General features: G+C 44.0%; 2 protein-coding genes across 7 annotated transcripts in view; both read right to left on the bottom strand.

The window, feature by feature from the left end:
* LOC140402298 (cytochrome P450 2C3-like) overlaps positions 1–19,277 on the bottom strand; it is a 121,408-nt gene that overhangs the window by 22,826 nt on the left and 79,305 nt on the right. For 5 of the 6 annotated variants that reach the window (XM_072489969.1, XM_072489971.1, XM_072489967.1 and 2 more), the window contains 2 exons: positions 10,730–10,871; positions 1,822–4,574 (listed from right to left, as the gene is read on the bottom strand). In XM_072489969.1, coding sequence (XP_072346070.1) covers positions 4,393–4,574; positions 10,730–10,871 — 324 coding nt within the window. In that variant the 3' untranslated portion in view covers positions 1,822–4,392. Of the gene's footprint in view, positions 1–1,821; positions 4,575–10,729; positions 10,872–19,277 lie in introns of those variants that run through there. The other variant, XM_072489970.1, reaches the window with a different exon arrangement.
* The window catches only part of LOC140402300 (uncharacterized), a 135,629-nt gene continuing 129,989 nt past the window's right edge, over positions 13,638–19,277 (bottom strand). Inside the window, exon 2 of the mRNA XM_072489978.1 lies at positions 13,638–17,881. Coding sequence (XP_072346079.1) covers positions 16,592–17,767 — 1,176 coding nt within the window. The 5' untranslated portion in view covers positions 17,768–17,881 and the 3' untranslated portion in view covers positions 13,638–16,591. The remainder of the gene's footprint in view (positions 17,882–19,277) is intronic.

The following is a 19,277-nucleotide window of genomic DNA, read 5'->3' as shown; positions in this document are numbered from 1 at the left end:
TAAGGTGGTCCACAGGGCACACATGACTGTGGCCTGGATCACCAGGTTCTTTGAAGGGTGGAGAATAGGTGTGGGAGGTGTGTGGGAGAGCCCGCAAATCATGTCCATATGTTTTAGGCATGTCCGAGGGTTAGGGGATTTTGGCAGTTATTTGCTGACATCATGTCGAAGGTACTGAAGGTAAGGGTGGTTCCGAGTCCAGATGTAGGGATTTTTGGTGTGTTGGAAGACTCGGGAGTCCAGGGGGCGAGGGAGACTGATGTTTTGGCCTTTGCCTCCCTGGAAGCCCGGAGCCGGATCTTATTGGCGTGAAGGGACTATGAGGGTATAGGTTAGTGACATGGCTGGGTTTCTCAGGCTTGGGAAGATCACTTTCGCCCTGAGAGGATCGATGCTTGGGTTTGCCCGGAGGTGGCAGCCGAAAAGGAAAGAGGGAAGCATGGGGGTTTGAATAAGGTGGGAAATGGTTAGTGGGAAACTGGGATTGGGGAATTGTGTATGTAAGCCATGTTGGCTGGGTTTGGTTGTGGGGGGGGGGGCAGGGAGGGATAAAAGAAAAGAGAGGCATAGGGGGTTGGATAAGGTGGGAAATGGTTAGTGGAAGCTGGGATTGGGGAATCATAGAATCATAAAATTTACAGTGCAGAAGCAGGCCATTCGGCCCATCGAGTCGGCACCAGCCCTTGGAAAGAGTACTCCCATCCAAGCCCATACCCCCACCCCATAACCCAGTAACCCCACCTAACCCTTTTTGGACACTAAGGGCAATTTAACATGACCAATCCACCTAACCTGCACATCTTTGGACTGTGGGAGGAAACCAGAGCACCTGGAGGAAACCCACACAGACGCAGGGAGAACATGCAGACTCCGCACAGACAGTGACCCAAGCTGGGAATCTAACCTGGGACTCTGGAGCTGTGAAGCCACGATGCCACCCACTGTGCTATCGTGCCGCCCATCGTGTATGTAAGCCATGTTGGCTGGGTTTGGTTGTTGGTTGGGTGTGTGTTCACTTTGTTGTTTTTTTCTCTTGAAAATTGTTAAAATTGATAAATGCCTTAATAAAAACATTTTAATAAAAAAGGAAAGTTGCCTAACAGGGAAGACAGTGGAACAGCAATGGCAAAAGTTTTTTGGGGTTATTCGGGAGGCACAACAGAAATTTATCCCAAGGAGGAGGAAACATGCTAACGGGAGAACGTGGCATCCATGGCTGAGGAGGGAAATCAAGGACAGCGTAAAAGAAAAAGAAAAAGCATACAGAGTGGCGACGATTAGTGGGATGCCAGAGGATTGGGAAGCCTTTAAAAGCGAGCAGAGGACAACTAAAAAAGGAAGAAGGGGAGTGGGGGGGAAGAAGTTGAAATATGAATGTAAGATAGCTAGTAATAAAAGGAAGAGTCTTTTTCAATATATAAAAGGTAAGAGAGAGGCAAAAATATACATTGGACCACTGTAAAATGAAGCTGGAGAAGTAATAACAGGAAACAAAATTGGCAGAGGAACTGAATAGTTATTTTGCATCAGTCTTCATGGTGGAAGACACCAGTGGGATACCAGAGTTTCAGGAGAATCAGGAGGTACAGGGCAGTGTAGTGGCTATCACCAAGGAGAAGGTTCTGGGGAAGCTGAAAGTTCTGAAGGTGGATAAATCACCTAAACCGGATGGACTGCACCCCTGGGTTCTGAAGGAGATTATGGAGGCATTGGTGGTGATGAAAGATATGTAGAGGGACAGTGATGTTTCTCTGTGTCTATTCGGAGCCCTGGATATGCGTTATCCCTTCTTGGTACCCAAATAACAGATTCAGGCTGTGCTTTTTGGCAAAGTTTCGTTGAACTTTATTTGTCAGCTATGTCTACTGGTAAACTTTGGTTACAATACAAACTTAGGTCAGATTGATTGTCTTTAACAAATACAGTAGTTGAGTTTAAAATACAATTACCGATCGTGGTAATTCTTCAAATCATGATACACAGTACAAAACTACTGATTGACTTACTGATGAATGGCTTAGATAGGGTGGATGTAGGGAAGTTGTTTCCATTAGCAGGGGAGACTAGGACCCGGGGGCACAGCCTTAGAATAAAAGGGAGTCACTTTAGAACAGAGATGAGGAGAAATTTCTTCAGCCAGAGAGTGGTGGGTCTGTGGAATTCATTGCCACAGAGGGCGGTGGAGGCCGGGACATTGAGTGTCTTTAAGACAGAAGTTGATCAATTCTTGATTTCTCGAGGAATTAAGGGCTATGGAGAGAGAGCGGGTAAATGGAGTTGAAATCAGCCATGATTGAATGGCGGAGTGGACTCGATGGGCCGAATGGCCTTACTTCTGCTCCTATGTCTTATGGTCTTATGATTGAAAGATGGCGATTTAGCAAAAGCGAGCAAAGAAAATAAGTTTCAGAAAGAAGTAGATTGATTCTGGAATGGATTTTTCCATCCTGACAAGTGATTTTTAAGGAGATTATTATCTTAAAGTCCCGCCTTCTTTTCATCTCTGATTGGTTTTAACTAATTTAAATTCACTCAATTCGACCAAAGTGTCTGTCAATTTTGAGAGAGATATATATTTAAATATATTGGTCTGATTTTCTCATACCATTGCCTGAGAAAAACGCATTTTCCGCTCGGACTTATCCCCATGGACTGGTTGTTACCTAGAAACAGAACTGGGACCTCAGCCCAGTTCTTTATAACGCAATAGGGTCTTTTAGCTGTTTGACCTCGCAGTCTCTAGGAGTTTCCAAAATGTGAAATTCGAGAGTCTTAGTTGATTAATTCCCAGCTATAGTTGCACTGAATTAATGCTTAATATGATTTTCAGTTAATGATTCTTAATGAGTTCTGAATTAAACCTTTTATCTATCTCATCTATAGCTAACTAGAAAAGCTGATTTCTATCAGACAGGTAGTATCGTGGAGGCTGCAGAAGGACCTGGACAGGCTCGGAGAGTGGGCAAAGAAGTGGCAGATGGAATGCAATGTGGAAAAGTGTGAGGTTATGCACTTTGGAAGGAGGAATGGAGGCATAGACTATTTTTTAAATGGGAAATCAGGACCACAAAGGGACTTGGGAGTCCTTGTTCAAGATTCTATTAAGGTTAACGTCCAGGTTCAGTCAGCAATTAAGAAGGCAAATGAAATGAATGAAAATCGCTTATTGTCACAAGTAGGCTTCAAATGAAGTTACTGTGAAAAGCTCCTAGTCGCCACATTCCGGCGCCGGTTCGGGGCAGCTGGTATGGGAATTGAACCCACGCTGCTGGCCTTGGTCTGCTTTACAAGGCAGCTATTTAGCCCACTGTCCTAAACCAGCCCCTAATGTGAGCATTTGTGTTGGGAGGGCTAGAATATAAGCTGTGATGTACGTCTGAGGCTGTATAAGGCTCTGGTCAGACCCCATTTGGAGTATTGTGTGCGGTTTTGGGCCCCGTCTGTAAGTAAGGATATGCTGGCCTTGGAAAGGGTTCAGAGGAGGTTCACAAGAATGATCCCTGGAATGAAGAGCTTGTCGTATGAGGGAAGATTGAGGACTCCGGGTCTGTACTCGTTGGAGTTTAGAAGGATGGGGGGGATTTTATTGAAACTTACAGGATACTGCGAGGCCTGGATAGAGTGGATGTGGAGAGGATGTTTCTACAAGTTGGAAAAACTAGAACCAGAGGGCACAATCCCAGACTAAAGGGACGATCCTTTAAAACAGCTGAGGAAGAATTTCTTCAGCCAGAGGGTGGTGAATCTGTGGAAGGCTGTGGAGGCCAAATCACTGAGTGTCTTTAAGACAGAAATAGATAGGTTCTTGATTAATAAGGAGATCAGGGGTTATGGGGAAAAGGCAGGAGAATGGGGTTGAGAAAAATATCAGCCAAGATTGAATGGCGGAGCAAACTCGATTGGCCGAATGGCCTAATTCTGCTTCTGACTCTTATGGCCTTATCATCGAAGACCTGTACAGCATTGAAAATTGTATGGTGTGATGTGATGCAATTTTCGGGAAGTAGCCTCTGGTTCCTCTCTGCTCTCTGGGAATCAGGAATCCATCCGTAATCATTTAAAAACACATAAATGAGTAATTTAAACCATGCTACATTGTTCCCTGTGCAGTATTGTAGAATTTTTCATTATTAGATTAACTGAACGTTTGAAAATTAATTTGAAAACTCTCACTCATGATGATGTACATCTATGTAACAGCGTTTGATTTGCATTTTCCATTCGTGTTTTAGATTTTTGAAATCAAGGCGTAAAGCTGTACTTCAGATTGGTGGGCATTTTTCTTTGAATTGAACATATTGATTTTACTGCCAAAATACTGATTTTTAGTATCTGGAATTCTGATTTCGATTGGAAAAAGCTGGCAACTCTCAATTGATGACCAAGTTGATTTTACCGCGAAATGGCATAGAACTCGTAATCATTTGGCACAACCGAGAAACCACTTATGACTGGTGAGATGTCAATATTCTTGCGGTCGATAACAGGGTTGAAGACAAAGCTCTGCAGCAGAGTAGTCAAGAAAAGAAAGAGTTCCATTCGAGCCAAGGATTCTCCCGGACAGATTCTTTTCCCTGAAAGGTTAATCAAGAAAAAAATTCTGAAATTTGTTGACAGTATTGTGTTAAAACTGGATGTGGTTGTTGCCTTACGGCCGGTGTTCGATCCCAGCCCTGGGTCACTGTCCGTGTGGAGTTTGCACGTGCTCATGTCTGCATCGGTCTCGCCCCCACAAACCCAAAGATGTGCAGGGTAAGTAGATTGGCCACGCTAAATTGTCCCTTAGTTGGGAAAAAAAGAATTGGGTACTCCAAGAAAAAACAAATATAACTGGCAAGTGGGTGTGTTCAAGGTGTTAAGTTTCAAAGTTTTGAAATTCTGACACTTCTGCCTGTCTTAGGTGGAGTTCCCTCTTGGCATCCCATCAATCTGCACGGGATTTGAATCTTAACCATGGGATGAATGGTAATTTCCTTACCCACATACTCAATATCCAACAAAATTCACTTGCTTATTGGTGATGGAATCCTGCAATGCTTGAGAATATTTATTGACATTTTTACTGTTTAACCCTAACCCTTTCTGCCCTCCACAAAAGTTCTTACACCCAACTAACCACAGGAATCATTGTGCCTTTGGGGATTTGATTATCTTGTTCCTGACTTAGAGTCATAGATGTTTACAGCATGGAAACAGGTCCTTTGGCCCAGCTTGTCCATGATGCCCAGTTTCTATCTCTAAGCTAGTCCCACTTGCCCGCATTTGGCCCATATCCCTCGATACCCACTCTGCCCATGTAACTGTCTTGACTGCTTTTTAAAGGACAAAATTGTACCCACCTCTATCACTGCCTCTGGCAGCCCATTCCAGATGCTCACCACCCTCTGTTAAATAATTTCCCCTCTGGTCTCTTTTGTATCTCTCTCCTCCCACCTTAAACCTATGTCCTCTAGATCTAGACTCCTCTACCTTTGGGAAAAGGTGTCGACTATCTAACTTATCTATGCTCCTCATAATTTTATAGACCTCGATAAGATCATCCCTAAGCTTCCTACGCTTCAGGGAAAAATGTCCCAGCCTATCGAGCCTCTCCTTACAACTCAGAGTCCTGGTAGCATTCTCGTAAATTTCTTCACTCTTTCTAGTTTAACAATATCCTTCCTATAATAGGGTGACCAGAACTGAACAAAGTATTCCATGTGGGGTCTTACCAATGTCTTTTACAACTTCAACAAGACGTCCCAACTCCTGTATCAATATTCTGACCAATAAAACCTAGCACGCTGAATGCCTTCTTCACCACCCTGTCCACCAGCATCTCCACCGTCAAGGAGCTATGAACTCCTAAATCTCTTTGTTCTTAACTCTCCCCAACTCCCTACCATTCATTGAGTAGGTCCTGCCCTGATTTGATCTACCAAAATGCATCACCTCACATTTATCCAAATTAAACTCCATCTGCCATTCATCGGCCCACTGGCCCAATTGGTCGAGATCCAGTTGCAATCTTATATAACCGTCTTCACTGTGCCACCAATCTTTGTGTCATCTGCAAACTTACTAACCATGCCTCCGACATTCTCATCCAAATCATATATATTTATATGCACACACACACACACACACACATAAATATATATATATTTTATATATATATATATATAAAACAGTGGACCCAGCACTGATCCCTGAGGCATGTTGCTGGTCACAGGCCTCCAGTTTGAAAAACAACCCTCCACAACCACCCGTTGGCTTCGGTCACCAAACCAATTTTGTATCCAATTGCCTACCTCATCCTGGATTCCGTGAGATTTAACCTTTTGCAACAACCTGCCATGCGGTATCTTGTCAAAGGCCTTGCTAAAGTCCATGTAGACAAGGTCGACCGCACTGCCCTCATCTACCTTCTTGGTTACCCCTTCAAAAAACTCAATCAAATTCATGAGACCTGCCTTTTCCCTTACAAAGCCATGCTGACTTTCCCTAATTAGCCTATGCCTGTCTAAATGCCTGTAGATCCTGTCCCTCAGAATACCTTCTAACAACTTACCCACTACACAAGTAAGGCTTACCGGTCTGTAGTTCCCAGGCTTATCCCTATCCCTACAGCCCTTCTTAAACAAGGGCACATTTGCTATCCCCAATTTACCTAACATTCATGCCTTTCTCAACAGTAAATACTGACGAGAAATATTAATTTAGGACCTCTCCCATCCCTTGTAGATCCGCACATGGATGCCCTTGTTTATCCTTAAGAGGCCCTACTCTCTCCCTCATCACTCTTTTGCCCTTTATATATCTGTAAAAGCTCTTTGGATTTTCCTTTGCTTTATCTGCCAAGAAAATCTCATGTCCCCTTTTTGCCCTCCTGATTTCTCTCTTAACTCTACTCCGACAAGCCCTATATTCTTCAAGGGATCCACTTGATCCCAGCTGACTATGCATATGCCTTCTTCCTTTTGACCATGGCCTCCATATCCCGAGTCATCCAGGGTTCCCTACTTCTACCCGCCTTACCCTTCACTAAGAGGAATGTGCTCACCCTGAGCCCAAGTTAACACCCTTTTGAAAGAGTCCCACTTACCAGCTGTCCCCTTGTCTGTAAACAGGCTCCCCCAATGAACTTATAGTACCTTATAGGGCCTATAGTACAGTTGATCTCACCTTCTTATTTTTCAGTTCTACCCATATAGACTCAGTGGGCGAACCCTTGGATATAGCCTCTCTCTGTACTGCCATGATGTTGTCCCTAATCAGAACTCCTCGGCCTCTCCTATCTCCTGGTCTATCTTTCCTATAGCATATGTACCCCGGACCATTGAGCTGCCAGTCCTGACCCTCCTTTAGCCATGTTTCAGTAATAGCTATAATATCCCAGTCCCATGTACCTATCCATGCCCTGAGTTCATCTGCCTTGCCCGTTAGGCCTCGTATTTTGAAATAAATGCAGTTCTATCTGTTTCTCTGCCTTCCACTTTTCTCCTTACTGGCTTTTGTTTCTATCCCCTCTTTACTACCCTTTGACTTCCTGCATTAGTTCCCACCTCCCTGCCATATTAATTTAAACCCTCCCAAACTGTGCTAGCAAACAACCCCCTTCGGACAATTGGTTCCAGTCCTGCGCAGGCGTAGACCGTCCGATTTGTAATGGTCCCACCTCTCCCAGACCCGGTTCCAATGCCCCAAAAATCTGAATCCCTCCCTCCTGCACCATCTCTCAAGCCAAGCATTCATCCTGTCTATCCTGTCATTCCAACTCTGACTAGCACGTGGCATTGGTAGCAATCCCGAGATGACTACCTCTAAGGTCCTATTTTTTAGTTTAGCTCCCAAATCCGTAAATTCAGCATGTAAGACCTGGGGCAAAATTCTCCGGTATCGTCGCGATGTCCGCTGACCGGCGCCAAAAACGGCACAAATCAGTCGGGCATCGCGCCGCCCCAAAGGTGCGTAATCCTCCGCATCTTGGGGGGCCGAGCCCCAACCTTGAGGGGCTAGGACTGCGCCAGACTAATTTCCGCCCCGCCAGCTGGCGGAAAAAGCCTTTGGTGCCCCGCCAGCTGGTGCGGAAATGGCATCTCCGGGCGGCGCATGCGCGGGAGTGTTAGCGGCCGCTCACGGCATCCCCATGCATGCGCTGTGGAGGGAGTCTCTTCCGCCTCCGCCATGGTGGAGACCGTGGCGAAGGCGGAAGGAAAAGAGTGCCCCCACGGCAGAGGCCTGCCCGCGGATCGGTGGGCCCCGATCGCGGGCCAGGCCACCGTGGGGGCACCCCCCGGGGCCAGATCGCCCCGCGCCCCCCCCAGGACCCCGGAGCCCGCCCGCGCCACCTTGTCCTGCTGGTAAGGTAGGTGGTTTAATCCACGCCGGCGGGACAGGCATCCTCGGAGCGGGACTTCGGCCCATCCGGGCCGGAGAATCGCCGGGAGGGGGCCCGCCAACCGGCGCGGCGCGATTCCCGCCCCTGCCGAATCTCCGGTGCCGGAGAATTCGGCAACCGGCGGGGGCGGGATTCACGCCAGCCCCTGGTGATTCTCCGACCCGGCGGGGGATCGGAGAATCCTGCCCCTCATCCCGTTTTTTTCCCTCTATCTCCAGTTATGCTCCCAACCAGGTGTTTAAGGTGGTGGATAGGGTACCAATCAACCCAGCAGCCTTGAGCAGGAATATGTAGAACTTTTGAGTGTAGCTTGAGCTGCACTCATTCAGGCAAGTGGATAATATTCTATCACTTTCCTGATTTGTGACTTGTAGATTGTTTAAAGGATTTGGGGAGTCAGGAAGTGTCTTACTCATTGCACAATACTTTTCCTCTGACCTGCTCTTGTAGCTGTAGTATTTATATGGCAGTTCAGTTCAGTTCCTGTTCAGTAGTAACCCCCAAATGGCGATGAATGCTATAAGGAGGTGGTTAGACTTTCTGTTGTCGGAGACGGCCATTGCCTGGTGCTTGTGTAGCCAAATGTTACTCGTCACTTATCAGCCCAAGCTTGACTGTTGTCTGGGCACAGACTGCCTCATTATCTGATGAGTTGCAATTGGAAGTGAACTCTGAACATTCAGTGAACATCCCCACATCAAGCCTTCAAATGCAAAGATGGTTACCCTGAGAAACACCCGCAGCAATGTCCTGGGGCAGAGATGATAAGCTTTCAACAACCTCAACTATCATCCTTTGTATAACTTCAGCTAGTGTAGAGATTCTTCCCATTGATTTCCATTGACTTCAATTTTAATAGGGCTACTTGAATTCATGGGCACAATCCAACGGTCAGGCTGCGCTGGAAAAGCAGCTGGCCACCGCGCAGCGTGGCCGATAAAAGCTGGGAGACCCTGCTTCCGGGATCTATCCAGCTCACGGAGCCCATGTAGGTACAACATGATCTCGCAAGATGTTGCGATGCAAACCCTGCCCATTGTGGGCAGGATCACCTTTTGGCAAATCTTCACATTATGGCGAGACAGCTAGTTGCACTCTAATGTGCAAATTCCCGAGGTAACTGAGGCTCTGGGATTCATTCCCTTCGCCTCAAAAGACCTTGGGCGAGCGCCGTTCATCGCTGGTATCTACAAACGGTGACCAGACGGAACGGCACTCATGGGGGGTCTCTCAAGGGATCGGAGGCCCCTAGCTGCATGCCCTTTGGGCAGGGTGATGCCCTGGTTCTGCTGGTTCCACCTGGGCAACCTGGCAGTGCCACCTGGGTAACCTGGCATTGACTCCTGGGTGTCAGCCTGGCACTGCCAAGGTGCAGCTGGCATGGGCACTGCCAGGTTGGTATTTTTGTGCACGCAATTGGGCCGGGGGTGCTTCCATAGTGTGTTCGGGATGGGAGAAGAGGCCGGGGATCGCTTCGGTGGTCTCCCTACACTGAGGAATTCCGGCGAGCAGATCTCACCACTGTGCAAAATTGGTTAAGTACAGCCTCAAAGAACAAAGAACAAAGAAAAGTACAGCACAGGAACAGGCCCTTCGGCCCTCCAAGCCTGCGCCGACCATGCTGCCCGTCTAAACTAAAATCTTCCACACTTCCAAGGTCCGTATCCCTCTATTTCCATCCTATTCATGTACTTGTCAAGATGCCCCTTAAATGTCACTATCGTCCCTGCTTCCACCACCACCTCCGGCAGCGAGTTCCAGGCACCAACTACCCTCGGTGTAAAAAACTTGCCTCGTACATCTCCTCTAAACCTTGCCCCTCGCACCTTAAACCTATGCCCCTTTGTATTTGGCCCCTCTATCCTCGGTCTCGCATTTCCCATTTAGGCCCCTGCTACAAAGCGAGTCACGTTGAATAGCCATGTGTTTCTCGGCACTGCGAGCACCGGGAAACATGCAGCTAAATGCATTTGCTATGGGACTTTGTCCCCTTTTGGCAGAATCGCGCCTCATAAATGGTCAAATGCTGCCTAGATGTCTTAGGTAGACACTGACCTCTGGAATTCAGCTCTTTCGTCCATGTTTGGACTAAGCCTGTGACAAGGTGTGGCTGAATGATCCCTGTGAGACCCAAACTGGTGTGTAAAGTGCCACTTGGTAGCACTGTCGACGACACCTGAAATTTTACAGGAGGAATTAATTCCCTAAAATCGTGGGATTGTAACCAAAATCCCTGCATCGTCTGGCTTGGTGTAATTGTGATTACTGTTTTGAAGTGTGGGATTAAAATGTAGTGTGGTAGATTAGAGGAACTGCATGAGAAAATGTAACAAAGAAAAGAGACCGTACCTGCAGAGAATGCCATGAAACTTTCGCTCTTTTTGAAGTGCCCATTCTCACAAAGGAAATGGTTTGGGTTAAATGCTTCTGGAGTCTCCCACTGGCTGGTGGCTTTCAAAACAGAGGAAAGCAGAGGAACCACACATGTGCCCTAAAAACAAAATTATGAGATCAGACAAGAAAAATACACATCAGAATTACACACTTGTGTGCATTACAACATACCAACATCATGATCATGTAACATCAATAAACAGTCAGAATAGTTCCCAGGGAGCAAACACTGAAAACACAGCAAATCAGACATCAAAAAACACAAGCTACCTTCTCCATCGCAGAACCTTTCTCAGAATGCAAAGCTTTACTGGTAAACAGCATTTAGAGAGGAACAGAATAGGGGACAGAAATTCACAACGGCAACACACTAGAAAAGAATTAAAAGTGTAGTCAACATTGTGGAGAATAGGAAATCAAATAATAGAAGAACAGCACTGAACCTAGAATAGTTAACAAAGAATAGTGGAATGGAAATCATAAAAATCTAGTCAAATAGAGTAGGCTGCAAGAGTAGGAGAAATACATTGTTGACAGCAATGTTGCAACTACCACAATAGCACAGTTTTATTGGTCCACATGGTGCTTTCACATCCATCACTCCTCCCCCATCATCAAAAACTCACACTTATTCTACATTGACAGTATAAACTAGAAGAGTAACTGAAAGCTGTGTCCTGATGTATAGTCAGTGCTAAGACCAGAGAGCTGGAAAAAAAACAGCACTGTTCCTCAGCTAACGTTATTGGAACTGTGTAGAAATTCCAAGCAGAAATCAGAGTGACGGTGGGGTAAAGGATTGAAGTGACAGTTCTTTGTTACAAGAGGACAGAATGAAGGTGTCTGAAACAGTGAGGACCAAATCTACACTCAATATTCCAATGCCGAGGAGACAATACAATATACAGGTTGGCAGAGGTACAGGTGAATTGCTGTGGTACCTGGAAGGGCTGATTGTGTTCCTGGACAGTGGCATGGGAGGACTTGGATGGGGACATGTTGCATCTCCATTGCCAGGTATTAGGAGTGATGAAAGAGTGAAATAGGATATCACAGAGAAATGTTTCTGTCACAATGATGAAAAAGGAGGTGAAGATGGGGCACACTTGCATCGGAGGTGGCAAAAATGTGGTCTGGTGAGGTGGAATGCAGAAATGGTATGTTTCTATCACTGTTTTGAGATTGGGTGAGGGTAGAAGCAGAAAAACAGGGTGGACTTGGCTGACGTTTTCATCCATGGTTGAGGAGAATGGAGAATATTTTAGAAGCTCATGTAAAAGCTGACAACGTGAGGGCAAATTGAATGGCGATGAAGAAATTGGCTGAACGGAATGAAATCCTTGCAAGGGTTCGAATGGAAGGAATATAATCCAGGTACTTGTGGGACTCGACTTGTCCTGGATGTCTGGAAAGTCAATTCAAAAGATAAAAGAGCCAATCCAGAAAATAAATAGATCACAATGATGTAATAGGGGAACATTTGAAGCAAAATTAACAAAGGTTTCCCACTATAAGCCTATACAAGAGAAGAATGAGTTTGTGGATGGTTAGGCTTGGTTGTTATACCAGTGGCCACCATCGACCATTGAAGTCCTTACATGAAGAATGCACACGTATGGAGTTCTCAGAGCTCCTCGAACCTATAGAAATTTGCACTGTCAGCGTGGAGATGAGAAAATTTGATTGGAATCCTGAAAACCACATTGAGTGAGTTAATGAATGGCAACTGGTGGAACAGACATGTTCACTCAGTTGTTAGTGCTCCTAGTTAGAAGGTGATGATTCATGTCCTATTCTAGAGTGAATTTGAAAGAACTGTGGGCGGCACAGTAGCATAGTGGTTAGCTCTGTTGCTTCACAGGTCCACGGTTCGATTCCCAGCTTGGATCACTGTGTGGAGTTTGCACCTTCTCCCCGTGTCTGCGTGGGTTTCTTCCAGGTGCTCCGGTTTCCTTCCAGAGTCCAAAGATGTGCAACTTAGGTGGATTGGCCTTGCTAAATTGCCCTTAAGTATCCAAATAGATTACTTAGGGTTACTGAGTTGTGGGGATAGCGTGGAGGTGTGGGCTTAGGTAGGGTGCTCTTTTCAAGGGCCGGAGCAGACACGATGGGCCGAATGGCCTCCTGCACTGTAAATTCTTTGATTGTATGAACTGACGCTCTTGTGTACAATTAACAATATAATTTTAGAGCAAGTCCAATATCTACTTCTTTGGATCAGGTTTTCAATAATGATCACATGCTCTATTGGGCGGCACGATGGCACAGAGATTAGCACTGCTGCCTCACAACGGCAGGGACCCGGGTTCAAAACTGGCCTTGTGTGACACTCTCTGTGGAGTTTGCACATTCTATCGTGTCTTCGGGGGTTTTCTCCGGGTGCTTCGGTTTCCTCCCACAATCGATAGATGTGCAGGTTAGGTGGATTGGCCATGCTAAATTGCCTCTTTGTGTCCAGGGATGTGTAGGTTAGGGTAAGAGGTTACAGGGATAGGACAGGGAAGTGGACTTGGGTGGATTGCTATTCCAGACAGTCAGTGCAGAGTCAGTGGGCCGAATGGCTTCCTTCTGCACGGTAGGGATTCTATATGAAAAAGTTCTGTCATTCAATTAAATCATGGCTAAATTATACATCAGCTCCATCTATCACCCTTTTTTAAAAATTTAATTAACTCAGCATCCACATCCTTTAGGGGAGTAAATTCCAAATTTCCATGATGCTAAGACTGTTATGTGCGAGGCGTTTTCAGAACCCCAACATGTATCATGGAGTTCAACCAATCTCTCCCTTTAATGGATTTGTTGCTTTTCCTAGCACACGGCTTTTTCCCTAGGTGTGGGATTACAATTATGGACACGTGGGTTTTTAAACACAAAACACTGTTTATTCCATGAACTCAACTTAACATCTTAAATAAACATTGGATCTCTTAACACCCCTTACTTCAAAGATAACTCAGAAAATATTGCAACAGTAAATAACTTCTTAAAATGTTCCTTCAAACTTCCAAGATACTTAACACCTTTAAACAGTATCACATCAAGTTAAAGGATTTATATATTTTCTGTAGAATGGCAGAGATATATTAGCTTGGTTGATTTCAGCTCCAGCAACTTGCTTTCTTCTTGCAGCTCTCTGGACACACACAGACACACACCCACTGCTTTTTAAACTGAAACTAAAAACCTGCAAAACCCCAACTGCAAAATGGCTGACCTAAGCTGAGCCCCACCCACTCTCTGTCATCACTGTTTTCTTAAAGGTACATTGCTTAAACATCCAGTTCTGAAAGGTACCCTCACATGACACCTCCCCCCAAGAAAAAAACCCCATCAACTTCAAGATGGTTTCATTTTTCACTTTTGCACTATCCACTAAGAAATGTACACAGTAAATATACTTTTTCGTTTTTAAAAAAAACCAACAAATGCAAACAGGTATAATAATATAGTCCATTTTTCTTTGTTCTTCTTCCTCCAACCGGAATCTTTCTCGATTGACAGTCTCTTGACAGGGGCTGTTTAGCACAGGGCTAAATCGCTGGCTTTGAAAGCAGTCCAAGGCATGCCAGCAGCACGGTTCAATTCCCGTAACAGCCTCCCCGAACAGGCGCCGGAATGTGGCGACTACTTGTGACAATAAGCGATTTTCATTTCATTTCATTCTTTGAACAAAGTCTCCGCACGATCCACCCATTCCTCTACTCCTCGGCATTTCTCTTCAGAATCAGATAATTTAGTTCAATCTGACCACAGAGTCCCTTGCAATTCTCTAATACAGGAACATTGGTGATCACAGCTTTCAGGCAGTCAAATGCCTGTTGAAAGTCTGCTGTCCATTGAATTTTTTAATGTTTCTTCAGCAATTCCATCAATGGAGTAATTACACCACAAAACCTTTGCACAACCGTTCGATCAAATCCACTCATGCTAAGAAATCGCATTATCTCCCTTCGTCTTGAGGGTATCGGAAACTCCGCAAGGAAAGTGATTCGGGCTTCTCCAAATTCACTTTCGGCTAGGTTCATCACCAAACCCGCCTCCTGAGGTCGATCGAAGAACTCCAGACCATGTTTTAAAGGTTCTTTCCATGTCTGGAAGTTGAAAATAAAAGCACATTGTCCCAATTTCTCAATGCAATCCTTCAAACGTGGGATAGGATAAGAGTCCATTCTTCTAACTGCATTCCCCTTTCTGTAATCCACACACAACCGTTGGGTACAGTCTGGTTTAGGTACCATCACTATGGGTGAGCTCCATTGGTTGCAACCCACTTCAATTATGCCATTCTTCAGCATACTCTCAATCTCTCTGTTAACCTGTGCCAATTTTAAAGGATTAAGTCTATATGGATGTTGTTTGATAGGAACAGCATTTCCCACATCTACATCATGTATAGCCATTTTAGTACTTCCCAATTTACCTCTACAAACTTGCCCACGTGATATCAATAACTCTTTCAGGTCAGTTAGTTTTTCCTCTGGAAGGTTACTTAACAATTCACCCCAATTTTTAAGAACATCCTCATTTTCCAATTTAATTTGAGGTATGTCAAATTCAGTCATCTGGATTTGGTTCGTCATTTTGAGTTAGAATCATTAAAACCCCCTTTTTCTCTCCTTCCCTTTCAAAGTACCTTTTAAGCATATTCACAGGACACACTCGGTGAGTCTTCCTTCTATCTGGTGGTTTACCACATAATTCACCTCACTTAATTTCCTTTCAATCTGATACGGTCCACAAAACCACTGGTAACAACACTCAAACTTTATACCCACTGGCAAAACTACGAACTTTGGATTTCTTGTCCGTTACCCGTTTCATCACATTTTATGCAACTTTCAAATGTTGTCTAGCCAATTCACCTGCTTTATTTAATCGTTCCCTAAAATTTGATACGTAATCCAATAGTGTAATTTTCGATTTCTCACCCAACAATTGTTCCTTTATCACCTTAAGTGGTCCTCTTACCTCATGACCAAAAATTAGTTCAAAAGGATTAAATTTGGTAGACTCATTAGGTGCATCCCTAATTGCAAACAATACGAATGGGATTCCTTTATCCCAATCCTCTGGATAATCTTGACAATACGCCCTCAACATTGTCTTTAATATTTGATGCCACCTTTCTAACGCTTCCTGCGATTCTGGATGGTATGCAGTTGATTTAAATTGTTTTATTCCTATGCTATCCAGAACTTCTTTGAATAACTTTGAAGTAAAACTCGTTCCTTGCTCCGATTGAATTTCTGTGGGTAGTCCATAACCAGTAACGAATTTAAGTAACTTCTCCACAATCCTTTTAGCTGTAATATTACGTACTGGAATGGCCTCTGGAAACCTAGTAGATACATCCTATAGTCACAAGATATTGATTCCCACTTTTTGCTTTAGGAAGCAGTCCTACACAATTGATTAGGACCCTTGTAAAAGGTTCCTCAAATGCTGGAATGGGTATTAAGGGCGCTGGTTTTATCACTGCTTGAGGTTTCCCTATCACTTAACATGTGTGACATGATTGACAAAATTTAGCTACATCTTTATGTAGTCCAGGCCAATAAAAATGTTTCTGGATTTTAGCTTGAGTTTTCCTTATTCCCAAATGACCTCCCACTGGTACCTCATGTGCAACTCGCAACACCTCCTTTCTATACCCTACCAGCAATACTACTTGATGAACTTCTGCCCACTTTTCATCCGCTTGCATATGTATAGGGCTCCATTTTCTCATCAAGACATCATTTTTATGGTAATAACACTCTGGTATTCTCCCAGATTCCTCTTCCGTATATGCTTTCTGATGTATCCGTTTTATTTCTACATCTTTCTGTTGTAACTCTGCCAATTTTCCTGAACTAAAAATATCGGCCTCATCCTCCACCTGTTCTTGTTCTTTTTCAACCATCTGATCAAAAATCGTTTCTGATAATTGCATTTCAACTTCATCTTTACTCTGATTTCTCCTCGTCTTAACCTGTGACTTTGCGACCTTGTTACTACACAATCCGGATAAATCCCAGGATATTCGTCCTTCAACACTTCAGTTGTCTGATTTTGCACTGGCTTATCAACCAAAGTAGGCATCACTTCCACCTGCGATCCAGCTGTATCATTACCCAAGATAAACTGTATTCCTGGACAAGATAGTTTATCGATTACTCCTACTACCACTTCACCACTCTTCACTGGACTTTCCAACCTTACCTTATATAATGGAACGCTACTCCTCTCACCCTGAATTCCACATATCACCACCTTTTCTGGCAACATTTTTCCCAAACTACATAATTCCTCATCTCTTACCATTAAAGATTGACTAGCCCCTGTAGCTCTTAAAATTGTGACTTCTTTACCTGCTCCTCCTGATACACATGAGTAAACTTTACCCACACAAGTCAATTCTTTAAATACATCTGACACCTTCTTAACAATTACTTCTTGAACAGGCTGTACAATCGTTTGCACCTCATTCGCTTCCCTTGGGCTTTCCTTTACTACTCTAACAAATCCCACTGTCTTATCCTGTTTTACCACATCAGCCTTCCCTGTGTTTTTCGTCAACCACAAACACTGTGACTTTACATAGCCTAGTTTATTACAGTGAAAACATCTGAAATTTTTCATTTCTTTTCCACCCTCCTGGATTTCTTTTATAATCTGAGGTACACTCTCTTTATTGCCTCCCATCAGATCACCTTTACCTTTACCACTTGAGTATTTCTCATGTCCCCAGTTTCTATCCCTCACCAGCTGAAACTGATGTCGGAAACGAATCTTTGATTTATGAACTAATTCATAATCATCTGCCATTTCCGCTGCTAATCTCGCAGTTTTAACCCTCTGTTCTTCCACATGAGTTCTCACTACATCAGGAATTGCATTTTTAAACTCCTCCAAAAGTATAATTTCTCGGAGAGCTTCATACGTTTGGTCTATTTTCAAAGCCCTTATCCACCTATCAAAATTACTCTGTTTGAGCCTTTCAAACTCCATGTATGTTTGACCAAGTTCTTTCCTTAAATTTCTAAACCTTTGTCAGTAAGCTTCAGGCACTAGCTCATCTGCACTTAAGCTGGATTTCTTCACCTCCTCATACGTTCCAGATACCTCCTCCTTCACTAGCTCTACCTACCAGCTTTTTTTGAATCAGTAACACCCACATGTCCTGTGGCCATTTCATTTGTTTAGCTACCTTCTCAAATTAAATGAAAAAGGCTTCCACTTCCTTCTCGTCAAACCTTGGCAATGCTTGGACATATTTAAATAGATTCCCACCAAGCCTTCGACTATGACGCCCTTTCTCACTATCCTCATCACTATCATCCAACTGTACATTTCCCTTTACATCTGCCAATTTTAACTGATTATCATGTTTCATGGCCATTTTCTGAAGTTCGAACTCCCTCTCTTTATCTTTTTCCCTGATCTGTATCTCCCTTTCTTTTTGTTCTGCTAGGGCTATTCTTTCTTTTTCTCCTTTCTTCTCTCCTTTTATTTTTCCGCTCTCTCTCTTTCTCTTTCTTTTTCCTCTCTCTCTTTCTCTTTCCTCTCTCTCACTCTCATATGCCAACCGCTTTAATTCTTTCTCATGTTCCATTTGTTTAATTTGCAACTGAATTTTTGCCATTTCCAATGTCGTCTTTTAAAATCTTTCCTACTTCAAGACTGTGAAAAAAACAACTTTACACCTTGGTTTCGATAAAACTAACTTCGTCTTTATTGACCAAAGTCTGCATGCAGATGGCTACAGGTTAGAGAGAGAGAGAGCTGTTAAGGTAAACCTGCTCATTCTTTCTCAAGCTTGCAAAGACATGGAGAAAACGTTCAATATTTATACAAAAGCTGTATCATTTTACAAAAACAGACCTTGTTCAAAAATGTCAATACAGTCATAACTTCTGATCAAACATGTTGTCATGGAAAGACCCTGACTCGGCTTATTTGCAGTATTTTGTCTTTAGAGGGTTTAAGACGTGGTCCTATTTTGTTTTTACCTCTGCCCTCATGATGCCTTGACGCAGATGGCCCTAGGTCATGAGGAGGTTGTGTTATTAGGACATTCCTAGATTGTGGCTTTGTTATCAAGTTTTAATAAGGTCAGGCACTATTTTCCCTCTTCTGGCCTTGTATGATACAATTATGTGGATTCTTAGCTTTGTCTAGTTTGTCAGGGTCTGATCTTGGCACTTAGCTGACACAGCTGTCTCACACTTGGTTACATTAAGTTGGCTATTTTTCCCATCATGCTATTGCTGAGTTTGTACACTTTCACACCAATGAGTCAAACTCTATCTCAGGCAAGTTTAAATGCTTAACTACCGCCATAATTACCTCATCTTTTCGCATTTTGTCAGGTAATGTTAACTGCAATGTTCTTGTCAAATCTAACGTCTGCTTTTCGTTTCTGTCCATAAAGTACTATGTGTGACATTCTCCACCCTCAAAAATTTCTGAGCCTCTGAAAGAGCCATTGTTCACAACACTCTCCCCACTTAAACTAAAA

Source organism: Scyliorhinus torazame, chromosome 25, assembly GCF_047496885.1.
Source record: "Scyliorhinus torazame isolate Kashiwa2021f chromosome 25, sScyTor2.1, whole genome shotgun sequence".
Lineage (NCBI taxonomy): Eukaryota > Metazoa > Chordata > Chondrichthyes > Carcharhiniformes > Scyliorhinidae > Scyliorhinus > Scyliorhinus torazame.
The sequence above is the reverse complement of the archived record's forward strand: the minus strand, read 5'-3'. Positions and strand labels throughout refer to the sequence as shown.